The following is a 26328-nucleotide window of genomic DNA, read 5'->3' as shown; positions in this document are numbered from 1 at the left end:
CTGTTTGGGTCACGTTGGCTCTCGGGCGGCTCAGGTCCAGGCCTCAGGAAGGAACCGGCCTGTGCTCCTAGCACCGGTTCCTGACCTGCCCCAACGTGGCTGTCACGGAAACCAGACCCGCTCGACGCTGAGCTCGGACACGTGCTCGCAAAGGAAAGGCCCGAGCTGCCATGGGCTCGCCGAGGCTCCGGGTCCCAGCGCAGCACGCGCACAGCAGCGCTGGCAGCGGAAGATGTTGGCGCAGGCGCCAAGGGCCCGGCCCCAGGGGGCGGGGCTACGCGAGCCGCACGCGGGCCACGTGATCCGAGGCGGAGTCTGCGCGCAGCCACCAGACCGCGTCGGCAGCGGCGCAGAGGCCCAGCTGGGAGAGCCGAGTGGATACCGCGCCGAGCCGCTGTGCCCGGTGGGCCGCCCAGCCGCCGCCATGGGCAGTGAGTACAGGCGGCGCGGCCGGGCTCGCCGGGCGGTCCGGAGCGGGGCTCTCGCCCAGGGCGCGGGGCGCTGGCTGCGGGCGGTGGGGCTGCGCCCACTCGGGTGTCCAGCCCGCCGGCCGGCGGGGGCGCGGGCCACTGCGTAGCGCGTGGGCGGGAGGCCTCCACTGAGGCTCCTGCAACCTTGGCGAGGCCTTGCCGGAGCCGCGGGGGCCGGGACCTCAGGGCCGGTGTGTGCGCTCCAGGTGGCGAGGCGCGGAGGCCGGCGCGGGGAGGCTACTGGTTTTTGGGGCGGGCAGAGAACCCGGCGAAACCTGGACAACTTTGAATTTTTCAGGAGCTAAAAAAGCTCATTTTTATTGCCAAATCACCCCTCCTTGACATGTTAGTTGTGATGAATAAAGCTCCTTGACTTGTTTAATTTAGAAAAGTGATGCATGTCATGTATTTTAGGGGAAGCAATGAGTATGTTTGGAGCATAGCGTTTTCTTTAAATTTTTTATTTGTCATTCTGAGGCGTTTACTGAAAAGTCACTCGGTATATAAGGTTTAAGCTTTAAGGACAAGGCCTTGTATTATGGGGATCTTTTAAGGCCCTTCCTAAACACTCACCATCACATGCATTACAGAGCTGTTCAGAAGCATTTAGGATGAATGGGTAACTGCACATCCAAGCTGTGCACCAATTGCCCAACTAGTGGACTGTTTGGGGAAGCTAGGAAGGAAGTAGAGGAGACCCTGTCCTTTAATTTACAGTATAATGGGTAAAATACTGCAGCTCAAGAGTGGACATGTGGCGTACAAAAGCATTGCTTGAACATGAATACAGATGTGTTCATGAAATGTCAAAAATCTGGGAGGGTGGCTTGGATTGAGTGGGATGGGAAAGGGATAAAGGGGTTCTAGGAAGTTTTCTGATGTAGTTGCTATTTGTTTTGCTTCAGGGATGAACACTTTCACGGTTCATATTTACTTTCCAAAAGTCCCAAATGGTATGGGTTACAAACATCTGCCCATGAGAATTTCAGAATTCTGTCAAATAAGTCTGTGAGTGCCATCCTTTTGAGAGGTTTTATAGAACAAGATGGACTTTGGCCAACTGCTGAAGTGTAATTGTCAGTTTTAAAACAGTTTCATGATACTAGTACAGAATGCGTGTAGGGGAAGATGATCATAACTAATTGAGGCCTCTTGTGTTTCTGCACATTGCAGACACTGGCCAAGACTGAACTTTGAGAGATTATTATCTTCATCCTTCAGTTTTTTGGCAGGGCTTGACTTCAGTCATGCCAGAAGATGGCATCTCTCCTTAAAGAACCTTAGTTTATCATATATATTACTAGAGGCCCGGTACACCGATTAGTGCACCGGTGGGGTCCCTCGGCCTGGCCTGCAGGGATCTGGCCGAAACCGGCTCTCCGACATCCCCTGAGGAGTCCCGGATTGTGGTTCTTGGGTGACGCACCCTGGAATCGGGCTCCCTCCTCTCTGGTTCCGGGTGCATCACCCGAGAACCGTAGCTGCCAAGTCATAGCAGCTCGGCAGCTCCTGCATTGAACATCTGCCCCATGGTGGTCAGTGCGCGTCATAGCCACCAGTCAGACGGTTGAACAGTCAAGATGGCCACATAGGCTTTTATATATATATACAAGAGGTCCAGTGCATGAAATTCCCTAGCAGCTGCTTACTGCCAGCCAGGGCCTCCCTTCCCCTGGCGCTGCCACTGGCCAGGGCAGGGCCAGCTGGGGGGAGGACCATGGGCAGTTGGGTGGCTGGCCCCGCCCCGTGGTGGAACTCCTGGTTGAACTCCCTGTCAAACTCCTGGTCAAGGGGACAATTTGCATATTAGGCTTTTATTATATAGGATAGGATAGATAAGTCTGGGAAAACAATACTGTCTGGTGAAATGTAATTGTCATTCTCTGGGCTGTTTATATAAGCAAGTACATATGTATATAATAATAATTCAATGAGTACCACTACATTAAAAAAAAAGCAAATGCAGCTTACTGTGGTACCCATAACACAATGCTTTAAAGAAGAAAATAAGAGACATCAGAGGAGGGAGAAGAAAGTACAACAGGAAATGAGCTGAAACTGCAGATATGACTTATTTAAACTAAAAGATGATGCAAAAAATGAGCAAGACGATGGAATCATCTTTATAGATAACTTTTACTTCATTTCATTGTGTCATTATATATAAAAGGGTTGGATACAATCATGAGGAAGCAAAATCAGGATTTTACTGACTGAACCCTTAAACCTTTTGGATTTTTTTTTCTCTAGAATTATTTCTCTTCCTTTCTATATTTGAAATGGAGAGCATTATGATTAATTTTAGGAGTGGGGAATGGGAGGGATTGCCATTACAAGTTAGAGAACATTTGCATTTGATTTTGTAAAAAGATAATATATATTTTTTAAACTATGTAATAAGAACATTTATTCTTTTTTTTCCCCACAGTCAAATTTTTAGAAGTTATCAAACCTTTCTGTGCAGTTCTACCAGAAATTCAGAAACCTGAAAGAAAAGTAAGTATAATATTTTAGTAATATAGAAGGTACCTAAAGGACTTACTCCGCTAAACTAGCAAGATTGATTTATTTTCCCTAACCCTAGTGTGGTTGTACTTGAAAAAATATTGCCTGTTCCTCCTCCTTGCAACAGGCATGAAGTGAATAAAACTAGTACAGACCTGTTTAGATAGTTTATCTTGTGGTTTCAAAAATAATTGTTCTTTAAGTTCTAACATTCCCAAACCAAGTGTTTTTTTGGCCTGTGTGTTAGGTGAGATATAATGTTTCCCTGTCTGTAATGATCTTTATAGTTCCTATAGTATGGGGTGTGCGCTGTGCTTGCTGGTGGTATGATCCACTGCCATTCTATGAATGACCTTACCCGTTTTGATAAGTATAGCTGTTTTACATAAAGGAATTATAACTTTGCAAGTATATACCTTCCATTTTTTTAATTCATTTAATGCAAAGAAAAATCACAGGAATGCATTCAGAAGATATTGTGACTTCAAATTGTTCTTCCACCATTGCCTGCTTTTGGAGATAGAGTATTTAAATTCTAGAAATATTGTTTATCCCAAACTGGCCAGTTCCCAGGCATTCTTCTACTGTAATTTCGATTTCTCATGAAACTAACAGGCATAGGGACATAAAAAGAGATAAGTAAAACTTTTGTTAAACTTACTCTTTCATTTAGAAGTATATTCCTTTTTCATTGCTTTGAGGTTATAAAAATAGATGTTCATATAATATTACATGGGGTCCTAGCTTTGCACAAAACTAGATTAACTGAAATGCATACATATTGGATTGTGTCTTGCTTTGCATTATTTTCAGTTTTAGTTAACATGGTATAATGTGATGAGGACTACCTGTATTTAAATTATTATTTCTTGAAAAAATAAAGTTAATGTTTAAAAAATAAACGTTATGTTTGAGAAGTTCAGTTGTTTGCTTTAGCCACTGCTAACTAGGGTGAGAGTATTTTAAGAGTTAAAAATAGCATGTCATGATGGGGAATGTTGGCTATGCTTTAATAGGGATTTTTACTATATATTTGCTTTTGTTTTTTATTGACTATTCTTTTTCTTTTGTTGTAAGATCCAGTTTAGAGAGAAGGTACTATGGACTGCTATAACTCTCTTCATTTTCTTAGTATGTTGTCAGGTATGTAACCATACTATTAAATAAATGTCTGTACTCTTGTTCTAAGGTTTTGGTTGGTTAGATTCTGAAGAACTTATTTTAAATAAAAAATATACTGAATGATTTTGAGCATTATTTTTTTCTTAATGATAGTGAAAAGGGTTATCTTGTCTCACTCTGTATTTCTTTTGGTTTACTAGTGGGTTTGAACATTTTCTCTTTTTTCCCTCTTAGTTATCAGTTACCCATTTTTCCCTTGAGATTTTTTTCTTATTGATTTATGACAGGTTTTAAATATGAAGTATTAAACCTTTGACTTATATATTAGACATATATATTCTTTCTATTTTGTTTGCCTTTTATCATGTTGTAGATAGCATGTATTAATTTAAAAATCCCAAAATGCCAAATTTTAGAATCCCAGGGATATACTGTGTTTATAAATTAATAAAATTCAATGATGCTTAAAAATTTTTTATTCAGAGATTAAGTTCATGAAATATATGATCTATCCATGTCATAGGGTTGTTGTGAGGATTAAAATAGATAATTTAGGTGAAAACTTTTTGAGGATTTTGAAAAGCTATCGAAATAACAGAGAAGTTTTTTTGTTAATCTTCACCCAAGGATATTTTTTCCATTGATTAATTTTAGAGAGAGACATTGATGTGAGAGAGACAACATTGATTGGTTGCCTCCTGCACTTGCCCTCCCTCTCCACCCCCGGTGTCAGGGAATTGAACCTGCAACCTGGTATGTGTCTTGATTGGGAATCGAACCTGAGACCCTTTGGTGTTCAGGCGGATGTTCCAACCACTGAAGCACCACACCAGCTAGGGCAGAAGACGTTTTTAAAAATTGTATTAAGAAGCAGTAAAATAATTAGAGGAAAAACCATATACACTGAGTGGCCAGATTATTATGATCTCTGAATGCATAATTGACCACTCTGTGTGTGTGTGTGTGTGTGTGTGTGTGTGTGTGTATACACACACACATACACACACATACACATACATACATTAGTGGCCCAGTGCACAAAATTCATGCACGGTGTGTGTTCCTCAGCCCAGCCTGCACCCTCTCCAATCTGGGACCCCTCGAAGGATGTCCTACTGCCGGTTTACAGGGATTGGGCCTAAACCAGCAGTTGGACATCCCTCTCGCAATCCGGGACTGCTGGCTCCTAACCGCTCGCCTGCCTGCATGATTGCCCCTAACCACTCTGCCTGCCAGCCTGCTCACCCCCAACTGCCCCCCGCCACCGGCCTGCTCGCCCCCAAATGCCCACCCCGCCAGCCTGATCACCCCCCAACTGCCCCCCTTGCCAGTGAGCTCGCCCCCAACTGCCCCCCCTGCCAGCCTGCTCGCCCCCAACTGCCCCCCCTGCTGGCCTGCTCGCCCCCACCTTCCCTCCCCACTGGCCTGCTCACTCCAAACCCCCCTCCCCCCCCCCCGCTGTCCTGATCACTCCCAACTGACCCCCACTGACAGCCTGCTCACCCCCAACTGGTCCCCCCTGCTGGTCTGCTCACCCCCAACTGCCCCCCCACCCCCGCCAGCCTGATCACCCCAACGGCCCCCCCACTGGCCTGATCACCCACAACTGTCCTACCCTCTTGGCCTCTAACCGCCTCTACCTCAGCCTCACCATCATGGCTTTGTCCAGAAGAACATTCAGAAGGTCTCCTGGAAGGTCTCCCAGTCTAATTAGCATATTACCCTTTTATTAGTATAGATAGAGGCCTGGTGCATGGCTGGGGGCCGGCTGGTTTGCCCTGAAGGGTGTCCTGGATCAGGGTGGGGGTTTTCTTGGGGTGTGGGGCAGCCTGGGCGAGGGGCCTGTGGTGGTTTGCAGGCTGGCCACGCCCCCATGGGGTGAGGGTCCCTGCTGGGAGGGCGTGGCCAGCTGGGTGAGGGGCTGAGGGCTGTTTTCAAGCTGGCCACACTCCCTTCAGGGTGTGGGTCTCCGCTGGGGTGCCTGGCCAGCCTGGGTGAGGGGCTGATGGCTGTTTGCAGGCTGGCCAGGGCCTCCAGCGGGGACTCTTATTCCATGGGGGCGTGGCCAGCCTGGGTAAGGGGCTGAGGGCCGTTTTCAGGCTGGCCACGCCCAACGGCGACCCAGGCTCCCAGCCCCTCCTTTTTTTTTTTGCCCCCAGCCACTCGTTAGATGGCGGCCAGAGCAGGCAGGAAGCTTGGCTTCCTCTGTGGCCGGGGGCAACCCAAGCCTCCTGCTCACTCCAGCTCCATGGCAGTTGCCATCTTTGTTGGGTTAATTTGCATACTCGCTCCTGATTGGCTGGTGGGCATAGCAGAGGGATGGTCAGTTTGCATGTTTCTCTTTTATTAGTGTAGATTAGAGGCCCAGTGCATGAATTAGTGCATGGGTGGGGTCCGGCCAGCCTGACCAGGGGGAGGGGACATGGGCGGTTGGCCAGCCTGCCTGTTGGTCAAACTCCTGGTTGAGGGGACAATTTACATACTAGCCTTTTATTATATAGGATATACACTGAGTGGCCAGATTATTATGCGTTCAGAGATCATAATAATCTGGCCACTCAGTATATATATATATACATATATATATATATATCTTTATATATCTTTATATATTATCTTCTATAATAATATAAGGGTAATATGCTAATTAGACCGGAAGTCCTTCTGGACATCCTTTCTGACAAAGCTGGGGCCGGAGGGAAGCCTGCCCGGGTCTGGGTGCCTGCAGGCGGCTGGAGGAGGCAAGCAGCCTGGGTCCCGGGTGCCGGGGTGGGGCGGGGGGGAAGCCGGTGTTGGTAGCCAGGGGAAGGAAGGCCTACTCTTGCACGAATTTTCATGCATTCATGCATCTGGCCTCTAGTATTTATATATTTATATTTACTTTAATCCTCACCCAAGGATATTTTTTCATTGATTTCTTAGAGAGAGTGGAAGAGAGAGGGAAAGACAGAGAGAAATATCGATGTGAGAGAAACACATCAATTGGTTGTCTCCTGCATGCATCCTGACCAGAGCCCAGGCCAGGGAGGATCCTGCAACTGAGGTACGTGCCCTTGACTGGAATTGAACTTGGGACCCTTCGGTCTGCAGGCCAATGCTCTATCCACTGAGCCAAATTGGCTAGGGCCAAATATATTTTTTTTGAAGAGCAAAACAATTTGATCATTTTTTTGTCATACTTAGTTTAAAATTGATTTGGGTGGTCAGAGAGAGAGAGAACTTTTTAAAAATGCAAAAGAGTGCAAAGAAAAATAACCATAATCATCGATCCCTATCATATACTTTGAACATCTTGGAAATTCCCCTTCCCTCTCTTTAAAAAAAATGAGATTTATGAAGTTATCATTTATGTATGGTAAAATACACTCATTTTTTAAAGTGTACATTTTGAAAAGCTTTGGCAAACGTACACCCACATACTTACTACCTCAGTCGATGTAGAACATTTCTGTCACTCCAGAAAGTTCCCTGCAACCTATCTCAAAAAGCCTTACCTCACCTCCAGTCTCCGGCAACCACTGGTCTGTTTTCTGTTCCTGTAATTTGATTAATCTTTTCTAGTGTTTGATATAAATGGTATACAGTATTACTCCTTAGAACCTAACTTCATCATCAGCTTTTTGAGTTTCATTCATGTTGTTGGTATAGCAGTGATTTATCCCTTTTTGTTAGTGATGTTCTACTGGACATTTGGGTTGTTTCCACATGTTGGCAATAGCAAATAATTTGCTGTAAACATTCATGAACAAGACCGCTTGTGGACATGCTTACATTTCTCTTGGATGAATACCTAGGAATAGAATTGCTGGATTGTATCGTAAATACATATTCAACTTTGTAAGACCCTGTCAAATTCTCTTCCAAGTAGTCGCCCCCCTCCCATTTTTATATTCTCACCAGCCAGGTATAGGCGTTCCAGTTGCTCTGCATCCTTGCCTATTCTTGCTGTTGTTAAGCATTTTAAATTAGCCCTTCCAATGAATGTGGTTTCAATTTGTGTTGCCCTGATAAAAGACACTGAAGTTGTAATTTGCATTTCCCTAATAAATGATATTGAGGAACTTTCTTGTGTACTTATTGGGTACTTGTTTGTCTTTTGTAAACCTATTGAAATACATAGAAGTTTGCCCTAACCGGTTTGGCTCAGTGGATAGAGCATTGGCCTTCGGACTCGAGGGTCCCAGGTTTGATTCCGGTCAAGGGCATGTACCTTGGTTGCAGGCACATCCCCAGTAGGGGGTGTGCAGGAGGCAGCTGATTGATGTTTCTCTCTCATCAATGTTTCTAACTCTCTTTCCCTTCCTCTCTGTGAAAAATCAATAAAATATATTAAAAAAAAAATACATAGAAGTTTTTTTGTTAATCCTCACCCAAGGATATTTTCACCTAAATTATCTATCTATTCTTTTTGAATCTCTTGCCCACTTGAAAAAATTGGATTATTGTCCTCTTATTGAAATATGCATTTTTAATATATTTTGTATACAAGTCCTTTGCATATATATTGTGAACATTTTCTGCTAGTCAATGGCTTGCCTTTTCATTTTCTTAATATTTTTTGAAGAGCAGAAGTTTTTAATTTTGATGACGTGTAGGTTCTTTTTCTTAGTTTGTTTCCTAGCTAAGAAATTTTTGCCTATTCTAAGGTCATGAAGATTTTCTCTTGTATTCTTCTAAATATTTTATAGTTTTAGCTTGTGTATTTTGGTTAATTTTTGTGTATCACATGAGGTAGGGTTGGGGTTCACTTTTTTCCTATATGGATAGCCAGTTGTTGAAAAGGCTATCCTTTTTCCGATGTATTGATTTTCATCTTTGTTGAAAATCAACCGTATACAGATGGATTTATTTCTGTACTGTCTGTTCTGTACCATTGACTTATGTCTGTTTTTACAGTAGCCATACTATTTTGTTTACTGCAGCTTGATACTAAGTACTATAATCAGGTCATAATAGTCCTTCGACTTTGTTCTTCTTTTTTAGAATTCTAGGTTCTTCATATTTCCATGTAACTTAGAATCAGCGTATCAATTTCTATAAAAAAACTGCTGGGGTTATGATTTGTATTGCATTGAATTTATAGATCAGTTTTGAGAGAATTACCATCTTGAGAGTAGTGAATTTTCTAATCCAGAGGTCAGCAAACATTTTTCTGTAAAGGGCTAAATTATAAATATTTTAAGTATGGTAGTACATTTTCCATGACCGTTTCATGCAGTACATTTATGCATTTTATGTTACTGTATTTTTCTTTCCATACTATGTTTACATAGTTGCCAAGCTCTTATCATTTTTTTATTTTTTTATTTTATTGATTTCAGAGAGAAAGGGAGAGGGAGAGAAAGATAGAAACATCATTGATGAGAGAGAATCACTGATTGGCTGCTTCCTGTGTGCCCCCTACTGGGGACCGAGCCTGCAACCTGGGCATGTGCTTTGACCGGGAATCGAACCGTGACCTCATGGTTCATAGGTCGATTTTCAACCAACCACTGAGCCACGCCGGCTGGGCCAAGCTGTATCTTTTTGACTTTCTTTTGTTTAGACAGTTCTCAACCAACCACTGAGTCATGCTGGCTGGGGCCAAGCTGTATCTTTTTGACTTTCTCCTATTTAGATGGTTCTGTTCAGTGTGGTGATTTCTTCATTCTCTTTCTTCCGAACCTCAAAGAGCTTTATTTCCCTTTCAGCCACAGTTTACAGCAGGGGTGGGCAAACTTTTTGACTCAAGGGCCACAATGGGTTCTTAAACTGGACCGGAGGGCTGGAACAAAAGCATGGATGGAGTGTTTGTGTGAACTAATATAAATTCAAAGTAAACATCATTACATAAAAGGGTACGGTCTTTTTTTTTTTTATTTCAATAGTTTTATTCATTTCAAACATTTTAACAAGAAGAATGTAAACACTAATTATTATAACTTGAAACTTCAAAAAATGGAGGAATCATAGCACAATAACATACCTTATATTGAAGATGGCAAAGGTAAAATAAAATTGCCTAACAAAGGAAAGGTACAAAAGCCTTTCAAATTAAACTTAAATATAATAAAATAATTTAAAACTAAAACAAATAGAAAAGAACAAAATGTGTAAACAGTAAATTAAACATTTTCTTTAGTGCAACTTCCAAATTATGCCCGGGACGTAGATGTAGATGGCAATGTAGACTGGGTTGAAAGGTTTTTGGTCTTTAAAACATCAACTTCAGTGGGAACAGTGTTGTTGGTCTCCTTTTTTAGCTAATGCTCTGATACTGTGCTCTCCAGGTGCGTGTCTCCCTACATCACCACGATAACGTGTCTACGCATTCCCAGGGTGATGTCGGGGGACGCGTCCGCGGGCATTACAAGGAGCCTCTGGAAGATTGAGAGGTTGTTTCTTCTACTGAATGGGCGGATATAAATCCGCCCACTCAGAAGAAGGAGCTGCGGCCGTGTTTCCTGACATTGCCATGTTAACACTGCTGCTGGTGAAGGAGCGGAGGGGAGAGCAAGAGAACCTTCCTCTCTTTCGGCTCCGCAGGCCAGATAGAACAGCCGAACGGGCTGGATCCGGCCCGCGGGCCGTAGTTTGCCCACGGCTGGTTTAAAGGTTTGGTGTCTCCTGTTCTACCCTGTTTTCTTTATTCCAGGGAATGGTGGAAGGTTTGATAAGCTGAGGTGAGTGCAGTAAATGCTGCCTGGCTCTGACCTCTCTTCTTAAATTTTGGTTCAGTGTTTTGTGAGGATTCTCCCCATGTGACTGAAGGGTTCTCTCTGTTCCATTCCCAACTTCAGATCATTGCCCAATTCCCAAGTAGGTGTGGGCCTGTCATCGTCAGTCCTGTCAGAGAGAGAGAGCCCCAAGGCCCACTTCTCTGATCATTTCTTTTTAGCTGTTTCTACTGCTCTCCTAGTCAAAGAAGACAAAGAGATATCTGTGCAGCCTGCTCTTCTCCAGGCTGGAGTTGAAATATATTGGGAATTCTGAAGCTTCTATTGCCTTCCTTTTATGATGGTTGGACCAGCTTTGTTCTGAGTCTCTCTGCTCCTCCACTGTCTGCTGTTTTCTTCCCCCCATGACCACCATTGTTTCAAGGTTATCATCCCTTTTCTTGTTTGGCCGCTTTATGGGTTTTGTTTTTGTTTTCCTTAGCTTTTTATATTCTTACTAGAGGCCCAGCGCTCGATTAAATCGTGCGCGTGTAGGGTCCCCTAGGCCTGGTCTTCCCCCTACCCCCTCTCAGTCTTTTGAGCCATGTTCTGAGCCTGAACCTCGCAACCGGGTGAAGGCGGGGAGAGCCACCTGACACTCACCAGGAAACTGAAGTCCGAGGCTGAGTGTGACCTGCCCGTGGTCTCCCAGAATAAGTTTTCCCTGAGTTCAGCCTGCACTCCATGAACCCCAAGTCTGAGAAAGGTAGGGACTCAGAAGCCTCTTTATATTTTTATCAGAACCCCCTTTAAAATCTGGAATCACTTGAGGCTCCCTCTTCTCCAAACCCGGAGGATGTAGCACTGGCATTGCCTTAACGATGTGACCAGCTCCGCTTGCAGCTCTGCTCTGCATTCCCTCCCACAGAGCCTGTCCTGTTCCCTCCACGCCAAGTGCTCGGGTCCCACCCCTCCCTGACGTCAAGGGCCTATTATGCCTCGTCATTGGCTGCCTCCTGATTATGGATTGTGACTGTATAAGGGCATCACGGTGTCACGGGTTGATGACCACCAAGGCTTTTATTTACAGGATTAACTTTTTACTATTGTACATGTTATTAAATATGTGTTTTCTTGTGTCAGGGAGGGAAGTTCTGTAGTTTAATTGCAGCTTGCCATTTTAACCCAGAAATACCTTTTTTGGTTTTCAGTTCCCACCTCCTTTGGAAATTCCTAGTGCTAACTTTCTATTTGTCCATCTGGTTGGTTCAGGATTTTCATTAAATCGTTAAATTCTTGTTTCTCTGAAGTTTTATACTGTATTTTATCAAATTGAAACCAATTATTATATGTAATAGTGAAAAGTCTGGAACTCTGCAACTGTGACAGAGTCATAGGAAATAGCTCCTGTTGCCATCCAACTAATATACAAGATTCTGTACATGTGCAATACTGAGTAATTTGTATAATTACTGAGTTTAACAATCCTGTTGACTTCAGGAAATGAAGGTTAGATCCTACATAGCATCTAACCATGGAGGTCTAGTGCCTGTCTCTTCAGATGCAATTAAGGAAAGTAATTTGACTGACATATTTTCCACTTAGGGAATATTGTGATATGGACTGTTCGGTACTGTTAGTTTGCTGTTTTTTTGTGTTTTTTAAAAAATACGTTTTTATTGATTTCAGACAGGAAGGGAGAGGGAGAGAGAGATAGACACATCAATGATGAGAGGGAATCATTGTTCGGCTGCCTCCTGCACGCCCCCTACTGGGGATTAAGCCTGCATCCCGGGCACATGTCCTGATTGGGAATGGAACTGTGACCTGTGGCTCATGAGTTGACACTCAACCATTGAGTCACACAAGCAGGGCTGTTAGTTTGTTTATATACAATAACTTCCTTCCTCTCCATCCCTCACATTAGCTAAAGAGGGTCTGCATACCCAAGATTCTTGTTTTGTTAGTTTTCCTCCCCTGCTGATAAAGTCAGATGTTCTAAGAGGTTTGGGTTGACCAGATGGGTTTTTTTAAATTGCTGGCAGCATCTTTTGCAATTTTTAAAATATAATTTTTTATTTTTCAATTACAGTTGACATACAATATTATATTAGTTTCAGGTGTATAACCCAGTGATTAGACATTATATAACTTACTAAGTTATCATCCCCATAAATCTAGTACCCATCTGACACCATACATAGTCATTAGAATATTATTGACTGTATTCCCTATGCTGTACTTTACAGCCCATGATCATTATGTTACTACCAATTTGTATTTCTTAATCCCTTCACCTTTTTCACCTATCCTCCTAACCTTCCTCCCATCTGGCAACCATCAAAATGTTCTCTGTATTTATGAGTCTGTTTCTGTTCTGTTTGTTTGTTTATTTTAGATTCAGTTGTTGATAGACATGTATTTATTATCAATTTATTGTTCATATTTTTTATCTGTTTTTTTTCTTCTTCTTAAAGAAGACCCTTCAACATTTCATGTAGTATGGCAGTGATGAACTCCTTTATCTTTTCCTTGTCTGGGAAGCTCTTTATATGTTTTTTGATTCTAAATGATAACTTTACTGGGTAGAGTAATCTTGGTTGTAGGTCCTTGCTTTTCATCACTTTGAATATTTCTTGCCAATCCCTTTTGGCCTGCAAAGTTTCTTTTGAGAAATCAGTTGGTAGTCTTATGGGAGCTCCCTCGTACATAGGTAACTAACTGCTTTTTTCTTGCTGCTTTTAAGATTCTCTCTTTGTCATTAACATTTTGCATTGTAATTATGATGTGTCTTGGTGTGGACCTCTTTGGGTTCATTTTGTTTGGGACTCTGCTCTTCCTGGACTTCTATATCTATTTCCTTTACCAAGTTAGGGGATTTTTCTGTCACTATTTTTTAAAAATAGGTTTTCAATTTCTTGTTCTTTCTCTTCTCCTTATGGTACCCCCATAATGTGAATGTTGGTATAATTGAAGTTGCCCAGAGTTCCTTACGTTATCTTCATTTTTCGGATTCTTTTTTCCTTTTGCTGTTCTGATTGGGTGTTTTATGTCATTATATTCCAAATCGCTGTTTTGATTTTTAGCTTCATCTACTTTCCTGTTGATTCCCTGTAAATTATTCTTCATTTCATTTAGTGTATCCTTCTTTTCTAGCTGGTTCTTTTATATGTTTTTCATGTCCTTTTTTATGCTGTTGAAGGTCTAAGTTCATCTACTGTTTCCCTAAATTAATTGAGCATCCTTATAACCAGTGTTTTGAACTCTGCATCTTGTAGATTGTTTGCCTTCATTTTAATTCTTTTTCTGGAGTTTTGTTCTGTTCTTCCATTTGGGTGCATGTTTTTGTTGTTTTTTTTTTGTCTTCTCATTTTGGCAGCCTCCTGTGTTTGTTTCTATGTACTAGGTACAGCTTCTATGTCTCCTGGGCTTGGTAGAGTGGCCTAATGTACTAGGTGTCCTGTAGTGTCAAGTGGCATTGCCTTCCCAGTCACCTAAGCTGTCCAAGTGCGCCAACCTCCCCTCCCCATGTGGGCTTTGTACACCCTCCCATAGTTGAGCCTTGATTGTTGTTGGCATGTCAGTGGGAGGGATTTACCTGTGGAGGATCAGCTGTGCAAGGGCCTGCCCCAGAGAGCAGGACTTACTTCAGAGGGGCTCTAGTGCCTGTTGAGTTTGCCCCTTGAGTGTATTGTTGTGGAGGTGGTTTGGTAGTGCTTCAGTGTGGTATGAAGCTGTCAACAAAGTGAACTGGCCCTGGGGTCTCCTGGGAGGTGAAGGCCAAAGTCATCTGCCACCTGTGTTGTGACCAGGGCCACCCAGCATGAGCTATAAAGTGATCTGCAGATGGCTGTTGTGCTGGGCTTAGAGGTGCCCGATAAAGCCAAGCTGTGAACTAAGGCCAGCTTCTGATATTTCTGGGTCTGGGGCCACTTAGAAAGAGGTGTGGGGCATGCTGAGACCAGACGCTGCCTGTTTGAGAGATTTTAGAAAAGTCTTAATTGTGAGCCACGACAGGCCATTTATATGGAAAAGCTGCTGGAAACAGTTTGGTTGGCCTTGCAAGTTTGGTGGGGAGGAGTGTCAAGGAATTACCAGGGCAGGGGGAATAGTGTGAGCCAGGTTGATGGAAACTCAGATATGGTGCCTGCTTACCATCTTTGTGAGGGGAGGGCTCATCAAAAGAACAATAGCCTCTGCCAGCATTTTGTCTGGGAGAAAGCTGCCCTCCCCTCCCCCCTCCCCCAGCTTTCGCCCCAATATCAGACACTTCAGTTCCTCCCTGTATGTCCTTGGTACCTTTTGAGTTGCTATCCCAGTGCTGAATCTCAGAGGGAGTGAGTCAGAGTAAGTCTGTGTGCAGGCCCTTTACAAGGAACTTCCTGGGATTCCAGCAACCCTTCCTCTCAGCCTCAGTTCTCACTGGTTTTTACAGCCAGAAGTTATGGGGGTTTCTCTTCCCAGGACTGGAACCCTGGACGTGAGGGCCTGGTGTGGGCTGGGACCCTTGGCTCCTCAGGGGGAACTCTGGGACTTCTGCAGCCAAGATATCCCTCCTGATGTTTATCTTCCACATGTGGGTGTGGAGCCAGGCAGTTCCTCATCAGGTCGCTCCTACTAGTCTCATGTGGCTGCTGCTTTAAATGCCTAATTGTAGGACTTTTATTCAGCTAGGTTTTAGGTGGTTCTGAGTGATGGTTGTTGCTCTGTATTTTAATTGCAATTTTGATGTGGTTGTGGGAGAATGTAAGTACTGTGTTTACTTATATTGCCATCTTGACCAGAAGCTGATTGTAAATTTTAAAAAATCAGCTTCATATAGAGAAAAGGTTTTTGAAAACTGGGAATGTATTTTTCTTTGTGTCTGATCCCCACTTGGTAGGGGAGGGGGTATGGCCCAGTGCTGTGTCCTAAACATGGGTCATATGATAGGAAGCATTATGTGCTTACTTTAGAAAAATTGATAAATACTGGAAAGAATAAAGAAGAAAAGGTCCACCATAATTTCCCCACCTACAAATAATCGATATAAAAAAATATTTACACCTTGTTACCTTCTATGTGTATTTTTCATGTTTTGAACTTTTACCCTATACAGTTTTGTGCTTTTCCTTTTATATGACAGGGTTTCTCAACAATAGGAGTAAATTTTAGGTTGGGTAAGCATTTGTTGTTGGAGGGCTGTCCCGTGCCTTGGCAGCATCCCTGACCTCTAGCTATTAGATGCCAGTAGCATCTTCCCTAAAGTTGTGACAGCCAAAAATGTCTTCAGATATTGCCAGACATTCCCTGGGGGACAGGGGCAGGGAGCAAAGTTGCCCCAGATTGAGAACCACTGTTTTATACTTAGTATTGCAACATAAGCACTTTCTCATTCTGTTACAAACTTCATAAGTACAATCTTTAGTGGTTGCATACTTTTTCTACTGTATACATCATCTTCAGCCTTAATGAAGATGTAGTGTAGCCTTGGAGTGTAGCCTTCGCTGACTTAATACCCATAGCTTTGCCAAATTATTATGTGACTAAGTAAGTATATCCTATAATTTACTGATAGTATTTTTAAAATATATATATATATTTTTATTGATTTTACAGAGGAAGAGAGAGGGAGAGAGAGACCGAAACATCAGTGATAAGAGAGAATCACTGATCAGCTGCATCCTACATGCCCCGCACTGGAGATTGAGCCTGCAACCCAGGCATATGCCCTGACCTGGAATCGACCTCCTGGTTCATAGTTCGTCACTCAACTACTGAGCCACACTGGGCAGGCACTGATAGTACTTTTTAAAATTATATTAAACACAAAATTTACTATCTTAACCATTTTTAAGCATAGAGTTCAGTAGTGTTAAGTATATTTTATTTGCATTGTTGTGCAACAGATCTTCATACTGATAGAATTTACTAGTGAAATGCTATAAGTAAAGATTTCTGTTGTTTTCATTTTCATTAAAAAACTATCTTTAAGGTATGTTTGTTTTGTTAAAGAACATGAGAAATCATAAATTACGAGTTTTTATTTAATTTTTTAAATGTATTTTTATTGATTTCGGAGAGGAAGGGACAGGGAGAGATAGAAACATCAGTGATGAGAGAGAATCACCGATCGGCTGCCTCCTGCATGCCCCCCACTGGGGTTTGAGCCTGCATCCCCAGGCATGTGCCCTTGACCAGAATCGAATCAGGGACCCTTCAGTCCACAGGCCGATGCTCTATCCACTAAGCCAAACCAGCCAGGGCATAAATCATGAGTTTTTAAAAAGTATTGCAGCCCAGCTGGTAAGGCTTGGTGGTTGAGCATTGAGCTATGAGCCAGGAAGTCGTGGTTTGATTCCCCAGTCACATGCCCAGGTTGTGGGCCTTGATCCCCAGTAGGGGGTGTGCAGGAGGCAGCCAATCAGTGATTCTCTCTCATCTTTGATGTTTCTATCTCTTATCTTACTTTCCCTCTCTCTCTGAAATCAATAAAAATATGTTTTAAAAACATATTGCAAACATTAGGTGATGAGTTACAAAATAAGGTCAAACTTAATTTATATAATATAATTTTATAAAATGTTTTCTGTTATATTATAGATACCACTATTTGGAATCATGTCATCAGATTCTGCAGATCCTTTCTACTGGATGAGAGTTATTCTTGCTTCCAACAGAGGTATGTACTTCTTTTCTTTTGCCTCCATACTACTACTGACATCAAGTAGATCTGAAGTGGTGGAAAATATTTTTTGAGTTCATAAGGAGTGAGAGGATATGATAAAAGAAAGATTGCCTGGGAGAAGAGACCAATCCTATATAATAAAAGGCTAATATGCAAATTGACCAAACAGTGGAACGACCGGTCACTATGTCTGTGCACTGACCATCAGGGGGCAGATGCTCAATGCAGGAGCTGCCCACTGGTGGTCAGTGCGCTCCGGAGCGCTGCTTAGCCAGAAGCCAGGCTCATGGCTGGCAAGTGCAGCGGCTTTGGCGGGAGCCTCTCCTGCCTCCGTGGCAGTGCTAAGGATGTCCGACAGCCGGCTTAGGCCTAAGCCATCAGTCAGACATCCCCCGAGGGCTTCCAGACTGCAAGAGGGCGCAGGCCGGGCTGAGGAACTCCCCCTCACCCCCCAAGTGCATGAATTTTGTGCCCCGGGCCTCTATATATATAAAAGCCTGGTGGTATGTGCACTCCCACAGCCAACTTTCCGCAGCCGGCCAACCTCCCACAGTCCCTCTCCCCAGCTGGCCAGTCCAATGGGCCCTGATCGCCGGTCAGGCCGAGGGACCCCACCTGTGCACTAATTCGTGCACTGGGCCTCTAGTATGTAAATAATTATAGAACCATGTGTTTATTCTAATTATAGAACTATGTTACAGAGTATTGAGGTACACAGAGAATGGAGTGATTATCACTGTCTAGAGCATTTTCTGTTTTGTTTTGTTTTTACATTTTTTCCTATATATTTGTTTTATTTTTTACCCCAATGCACTATGTCAAGAACATTTTTCATGCCACTAAATAGTCTACAGTGTAGTTTTAGGTAACGTTATATGTAATTTTAGATATTGCATAAGAGTCATAAATCTTTTCTTTAATATTTTTATATATTTTTATTGATTTTAGAGAGAGAACCATTGATGAGAAAGAATCATTGATCAGCTGCCTCCTGCATGGCCTCCTATTGGGGATCGAACCCACAACTGGGGCATGTGCCCTGACCAGGAATCAAATCATGACCTCCTGGTTTATAGGTTGACGCAGCCAGGCAGAGTCACAAATCTTTTTAAGTATCTTTTTTTTTTTTTTTTTTTTTTTAGCTTAGTGTGTAATTTTGGGGCTTGATATGTAATTTTTTTTTTTTTAGATTCTCACCTGAGGATATTTTTTCCATTGATTTCTAGAGAGAGTGGAAAGAAGGGAGGAGAGGGAGAAAGAGATGGAAGGGAGGGTGGAGGTGGAGAGAGAGAGGGAGAGGGAGAGAGAAAAAAACACCTATGTTAAAGAAACACATTGGTTGGTTGCCTTCTGAACACACCCTGCTGGGGCTCGGGAACCTACAACCAAGGTATGTGCCCTTGACCGGGAATGGAACCCCCAACCCTATGGTCCAGGGGCCAGCGCTCTAACCACTGAGCAAAATCGACCAGGGCTGTAATTTTTAATTTTGCATTAAAATAAAATGTTTAGCCCTAGCTAGTTTGGCTCAGGGCATAGAGTGTTGGCCTGTGGACAGAGGGTCCTGGGTTTGATTCCGGTCAAGGGATGTGCCTGGGTTGCAGGCTCGATCCCCAGTAGGGGGCCTGCAGGAGGCAGCTGATCAGTGATTCTCTCTCATCATTGATGTTTCTATCTCTCTCCCCCTTCCTCTCTGAAATCAATAAAAATGTATTTAAAAAAAATAAAATGTTTAGCATACGTTCTAAAAATAGTGATTTGGACAGAAATCTTGGAAGATTTCTTTCAACAGATTTAACATTTTAAGTTTAGAATTTACAGAAATTTGTATTTATAGTATTTATAGTAATTTCTGTTTAATGCATTGTTGCAAGGTTGTGTTAATAGAGGCTTCTTATTAATTTAATGTTTAAGAAATGAAAATTTGCTTGTTAACATTTAAGCATATATATCCATAGACGTAATTAAGGACTGGGACACTTCTAAAGTAATCTGCATTGTATATAGTATTTACTTCTTTTCCCTTCCTTTACAGGAACTTTAATGGAATTGGGTATCTCCCCAATTGTAACATCTGGTTTGATTATGCAGTTGTTAGCTGGAGCCAAAATCATTGAAGTTGGAGATACACCCAAAGACAGAGCTTTATTTAATGGAGCCCAAAAATGTGAGCATTAATACAATTAAATTTCAAATTTGGAAATTTTGTGGTAAAGATGTTTTTTTCCTATGGTCTTTTATGTCTGTGCTTGTAACATGTACTCCTTTTTTCTCAAATTTTTGTCAGTATTTGGTATGATCATTACCATTGGGCAAGCCATTGTATATGTCATGACAGGCATGTATGGGGATCCTGCTGAAATGGGTGCTGGAATCTGCCTCCTTATCATTATTCAGGTGAGAAATCCTATTTTTTATATGTAAATAACAAAACAGTTTCATCCCTTTTTTCTAACAATTCTTTAGGTGATTGATATATTCATTTTCTCACTTTTGAATTATAAAATATTTTGATAATTGAAGTGATATGTATCATGTTGATGTGAAAATATAAAATTCGAATAGCCTTTTGCATAATATATTGAATTATGGATCAACTCTATTTCATTGATTCTAAGATGCACATTTTTCACATTGTGATGTCTCTGAAATCAGGATGTTTTCTTACAGTTTTGATAGTGTCTTACAATTGCTGTCAGCCAGGTGGCAGTTCTGATAGTTTGTCTTTTCCTACATGTTTGTCAACTTGATCATAGCTGTTCATGTCATCACGTCAATTTTTGATATTTTTTTACTTTAATTGCTTTTTAAAATGTATTCCAAAACTGCTGTGATTTGTTATTGAAATTAGAAGTTATTGTGTGTACACAAAGACACAGAAAGTGCAAGCTAGATGATAAACATCTATATCTAAATCTAAAATAACTTTTTATAAGTAGAGAATCAAATTTTTTTATAATAAGTTGTATCATAATTTAATTGACAGCTTAATATCTTTGAATCAGTGAAATACTATATAAATACCCATACATGTATTCTGATAATTTTTAAAATGGATGCTTTGGAACAGAATTTTTGAAGTCCAACATTAATTTAATCCTCTACTAAGTATCTTAAAGTGTGTAAAGTTTGGTAGATATTTCTGTAATGTACAATCCTTAAAAATCATTTAGAGAAGTTGCTCAAATGAATTGTACTTAAAATATATAGTTATTTATTGACTTTTGAAAAGAAGTTTGTTTAAATTAAACACTGGGCATCTAGAGTTCTGCTTATCTTGGAAATACCTCTTCTTGCTCACTCTGTGAAATTGGGATTAATTCAGGAAAGTTTTTCTAATGGTCAAAAGGATCAAGGTTAGAAAAATAGTGTAAATAAAATCAAAATACTAGTTTATAAATATATGTATTAAGAAACTAGAGGCCCAGTGCATGAAATTCAAGCCCAGCCTGCACCCTTTCCAATCCTGGACCCCTTGAAGGATGTCCGACTGCCTCTCGCAATCCGGGACCGCTGGCCTAACCGCTCGCCTGCCTGATCACCCCTAACCCCTCTGCCTGCTGCCTGATCGCCCCTAACCACCTCTGCCTGCTGCCTGATTGCCCCTAACCGCCTCTGCCTTGCCCAGGATCCAGGATTCCCTCCTCCGGTCAGTTGCAGGCACCTGGGACCCGGGCTTCCCTCCCTCTGGCCAGCCACAGGCACCCAGGACCCGGGCTGGCTTCACCCAGGCTGCCCGCAGCTGCAGAGTCCGTGGGCAGGCGGCTTTGTCTGGGCCGCAGCCGCAGGTGCCTGGGATAGTGGGGCAGGCAGCTTGTCCCTCTCCCGGGCTGCAGGCACACATGCTGGCACCTGGAACCCTGGGGTGGGTAGCTTGTCCCTCTCCCGGGCCACAGCCCCAGCTGCTGGCACCCGGGACCGTGGGGCAGGCGGCTTGTCCCTCTCCCGGGCCGCAGCCTGGCTGGTCCCCATTCCTCTCTCACGAGCTCATTTGTGCCTGTCTGGTCCCCGTTCCTCTCTCCCCAGTGTTGAGAGTCTGAGCCGTTACGGCGTGAGGGTGTGATGACCATTTGCATATTAGCTCTGTATTATATGCGATATGACCATCTCAGACTGGCATGGTTGACCATTCTTTTTTTAATAATTTTTTTTATTTAGGGAGATCATAATAAGATAATTATTTAGTTAGCATGACTCAGAACAAGGAGAGAGATTGTTCAGGTATTTATTGGCATCAGTAACAATAGGGAGGGAGCAGAAGAGGAAGGCAGATTTAGAGCTTGAGAAGGACTTGACTTGCCCCTCTGCCATGAAGATGGAAGAGGATACATGAGAAAGAATGCAGGTGGCTTCTAGGAATAGAGCAGTCCTTGGATGACAGCCTGGGAGAAAATGGATATACTTCAGACCTACAATCCACAAGAAACTGGATTTTGACCTCATTCTGAATGAGTTTAAGGTGGATTTTTCCCTAGAGCATCTAGCTAAGAGCCGAGGCTAACTAATGCTTTCATGTCAACGTTGGGAGACAAAGCAAAGAACCCAGTTGAGCTTGCCCACGCTTCTGACCTACAGAACTATGAGCTAATAAATTTAGGTTGTTCTTAGTTGCTTAAACAAACAACAACAAATTGGGAGTGTTTTTTTTGTCTTTTGACAAGGGGAGGAATTTTTAAAAATATGTTTTTATTGATTTCTAGAGATAGATAGAAACATCAATGACATGCTCTAGCTGGTTTGGCTCAGTGGATAGAGTGTCAGCCTGTGGACTGAAGGGTTCTGGATTCAATTCCAGTCAAGGGCACATGCCCGGGTTGCGGGCTCGATTCCCATAGGTACATGCAGGACGAAGCGGATCAATGATTCTCTCTCATCATTGATGTTTCTATCTCTCCCTCTCCCTTTCTCTCTGAAGTCAATAAAAATATATTTTTTTAAAAAAGAAAGAAACATCAATGACAGAGAAACATGAGATATGGGCTGCCTCCTGCATGCCCCCTATGGGGGATCGAGCCTGCAACCTGGGCATGTCCACCTGACTGGGAATTGAACCAGTGACCTCTTGGTTCCTGGGTTGAAGCTCAACTTACCAAGCCACACTGTCCAGGCACAAGGGGAGGAATTTTTAATCAGAGTCTTTGGTAGTTTTCTGAGCCCCTGTGTGTTTCTATTTGGTATAAAGTACATTTCTTTAAAGAATAACTTTGTCATTATTTCTCCATTTAAAAAACACTTGATTGGCAAATTTATAGCCTTTTGGAATTGGAGGAAGAAAAGTTGGAATGGATAGGAAGATAATGGTTGTCTGAAAACTGAATTTAATATTTCAGTGCTTAAAATTTCTTCTTATGCTTTTGGCATTGTTGAGGACATTGATAATACTAATTGTTGATTTATGTTTTATTTTTTAGCAATTGCTTTATGCAACCCATAGTTTAGAATAATCCCGATTTTTAGAAGATACTCAGAATTGGCATCTAGCTCTTAACATTATGCATCAGTAAAATTTTTCTAGTGTTTTACTAAGGTTAGATTTAGACTTTTGCGGAACCTCAGCTGAGCAGTTCTGGGTTAGTTAGATTAAAGTATAGACTTCTTAAAGTGTTAGTTACTGATTTAAATAGATATTCAGTGGAATTAAGCTATTTTAATTTTTTTTCAGTATTACAAATTCAGGAATAATTATGTTCTAGGAATGAAACAAATTCAGTGCATATATATCTGTTTACATAAATTCTGGTGCACAGATATTTGTGTTATGGTAATTCTTCTAGTGTTAAGTAAAGAGAATATGTCATGTTTATTTAATCATCAGTGGGTAATGACCCATTTGCTTCTTTTTAAGGCATTGCTAACATTGAAAATGTGTGGGTACACTGAAGAGATATGATTGGATCAATGTTTTTCTACCTAGAAACATAGGTTTTAAAAACTGTTTGCATGTTCTTATATAAGGTATTTCTCAACTTAATTATTCTTGTTTCATTCACATGGTCAGTGTCTTTCAACTAGTGAGTTTTGAAATCTAAATAGTGTGTCTTTATTAAAATAAAAAAAGAATTGAAACTATCAGTGCATGGCACATTGGAAAGGTAAGTATTATTTTGTCAAACTGAGTTGCGTGCGCGTGAATGCATCTGTAGGGTTGAAATGTACAGTGTTAGTTTTATGTCTGCTTTAGAGATTCATATTGATTGTACATCCTACAAAAGCATGCAGTTAGTATTCAGTTCTTATCACCATTTTAATCAGTGAGATGCTCTAACTTCCTAGTGTCTAATTTCTCTCATGGGCATGCATGCTTTTACCATCTTTTATATTATTTCTTTAATTATAGAAACCATTTCTCATTTAGGTTTTTCTATAATGCCTTTCTCCAGTTAGAAAAATGAGTTTGATTTTCATAGGATATACACAAATCACTCTATAAACTGATGAACATTGGTCTGAACAGGTGGTTTGAATTACAGTTGATTCAGAGTTGCCCCATGTGATTCTGGACAGGTCATTCGATCAGTCATTTAGTCAGAAGCCCATGATAATGCTTTTGATTGGCTGTTAGTTTGTAGACAGCTTTTATTCTTTGCAAAGGGTTGGGTTTCTGTATGATTGAGAGTATTTATTACATAATGGTGGTAAAAATAAAATCTCAGTAATAAATCCTAACTTCTCTTTTGTCAAAATGTCAAAAGTAAAGGATTCATGAGCTCACTTAGAAGTTTTAAGAATTGTACTCTTTTTTCCAGTCCATTGAAAGTTAAACTAAAAGACTGTCAATAGACAAGTTAGGCTCTGTACAACCATTGAAATGACAGTTAAGGGAAAAAAATAAACCCTGTGTAAGGTAAACATGCTTAATATCGTGTACTGTAGTTTGTTTGCTCTGCTAATGGGGATATTAGGGAACTGTGTAAGTAATGAGGGCTGAGATGCTTCACAGAAGTAACATTTCCTTAACTTCTGTAAGAGGGTGTCTTTTTAGTGGGGACAGGCATGAGATGGGGGTGGGGGGGTATAGAAGTGTGTTTTCTTCCTTGATTGATTAGGTTACTGAAGTGCAGGTCAAGGTCACTTTTAAGTCTAGGGCTTATTATTATTTCTAAAATATGTTTTTATTGATTTCAGGGAGAGGGGGAGAGAGAGAAACATCTATGAGAGAGAAACATCCATTGGCTGCCTCCTGCACGCCCTCTACTGGGAATTGAGCCCCAACCCAGGCATGTACCCTGACCTGGAATTGAACCGGTGACCTCCTGGAGCTTGTGATGACGCTCAACCAAGTGAGCCACACTGGCCAGGCTCTAGGGCTTATTTTTAATTGGTATACGCTTTTACAGATATGTCTTATCCAAGAGGAAAATTAAGAATTTCCAGTTTCACATAAATTAAAGTTAGCATGCTTTCATTTTTTAAAAAAAGTTACAAACTTAGGAACCTGTGAACTCTTAACTGTCTTGAAATTTACATTCAATCTTTGTCATTATATGTATAGAATGCATTTTTACATTGTTATAATCTGTGTATGTATTAATTTGTGCTTCACCTTTTTACTTATTCCATAGATATATAAGTACACAATATATACAATATTATATGTAGTATTTAAAAAATGTATCAACATAGTTCATATACTTTTCCTTTCATGGCAGTGTGCAGTTGCATCTTGTTATACCATAATTCATTTGGCCTTTCACTTGCTTGGAGATATCTGGGATATACTCAGTTTCTTGTTGTCACAAATTCTATAACTGTGAACATTTTTGTTTTATAGTGTGCTTTTCAATAAGCCTTATTTAAGCGAATAAGCCTTATTTCCCTTATTGTAAGGGAAACTGTTCCGATGGTAACATCTATTTTAAAAGTTGAAATGGCTGCTATACAATATAGCAATGTTTCTAATGATCTGATTTTTAGGATTAGCTTCTGATTAAACCAAAGGGGGTTAAAAGATGCAGAGTCATAATGTGATATGGTAACCATTAGGTCTGAATGTTAGACATGCCCATACTTTGAAAGTAGTCACTGGTGCTTGTCTTCCCCTTTTTTTGATTTTTTTCTTGCTTCCGCTTACTTGCATTTCTTTCCCCACAGTTGTTTGTTGCTGGTTTGATTGTGCTGCTGTTAGATGAGCTGCTACAGAAGGGTTACGGCCTGGGGTCTGGTATTTCCCTCTTTATTGCCACCAACATCTGTGAAACCATTGTCTGGAAGGCCTTTAGTCCCACTACTATTAACACTGGCAGAGGTACATCACACAGTGACTGCGACTGCACGAGTGTTGCTGGATGTGTGTTGAAAAGTAAAACGTAATGGAGCAGTACATGCCTGTAGATATCTGGGTTTACTGTTCCAGCGGACAATTGATGCTAATTATTCAAAATTATTAGCAGAGATGTGTGGAGTCTGAAATATTACTTCAAAAAGAATGTCTACATTTTAGCCTCTGCTTATTCAAAATTTCAGTGGTCCCAAGCATTTGAAAATTTTTATTTGCTTAAGCCATTGCTGCAGAACTCATGAATTTGACCAATTTCAGCATTGCAAGGGGGATCAAAAGGTAGTGGATTAAGATTTTTCAGATGTGCCCTAACCGGTTTGACTCAGTGGATAGAGCGTCGGCCTGCGGACTCAAGGGTCCCAGGTTCGATTCTGGCCAAGGGCATATACCTTGGTTGCAGGCACATACCCAGTAGGGAGTGTGCAGGAGGCAGCTGATCGATGTTTCTCTCTCATCAATGTTTCTTACTCTCTATCCTTCTCCCTTCCTCTCTGTTAAAAATAAATAAAATATATTTAAAAAAAAAAAGATTTTTCAGATGAAAAAATCTGTTATTCTTTGTATCATCAGGGAGCACTAATACTTTTGCTGCTATTCTACTTGGCTTGGTATTCGCACCTAAATTTTGAAATATTTCTACTCTCTTTCCTT

At 41.6% G+C, this 26328-nt stretch overlaps 1 protein-coding gene across 1 annotated transcript in view; it reads left to right on the top strand.

Moving 5' to 3' along the window:
• The first annotated feature begins 302 nt into the window (after positions 1 to 302).
• Positions 303 to 26328, top strand: part of SEC61A2 (SEC61 translocon subunit alpha 2) — a 34418-nt gene continuing 8392 nt past the window's right edge. Inside the window, exons 1-7 of the mRNA XM_080660047.1 lie at positions 303 to 431; positions 2899 to 2966; positions 4053 to 4118; positions 17315 to 17393; positions 19435 to 19566; positions 19687 to 19796; positions 25491 to 25644. Of these exons, the coding sequence (XP_080516173.1) occupies positions 425 to 431; positions 2899 to 2966; positions 4053 to 4118; positions 17315 to 17393; positions 19435 to 19566; positions 19687 to 19796; positions 25491 to 25644 (616 nt within the window). The 5' untranslated portion in view covers positions 303 to 424. The remainder of the gene's footprint in view (positions 432 to 2898; positions 2967 to 4052; positions 4119 to 17314; positions 17394 to 19434; positions 19567 to 19686; positions 19797 to 25490; positions 25645 to 26328) is intronic.

This window comes from Plecotus auritus (assembly GCF_963455305.1).
Source record: "Plecotus auritus genome assembly, chromosome: 1".
In the NCBI taxonomy this organism is placed as follows: Eukaryota; Metazoa; Chordata; class Mammalia; order Chiroptera; family Vespertilionidae; genus Plecotus; species Plecotus auritus.
The sequence above is the reverse complement of the archived record's forward strand: the minus strand, read 5'-3'. Positions and strand labels throughout refer to the sequence as shown.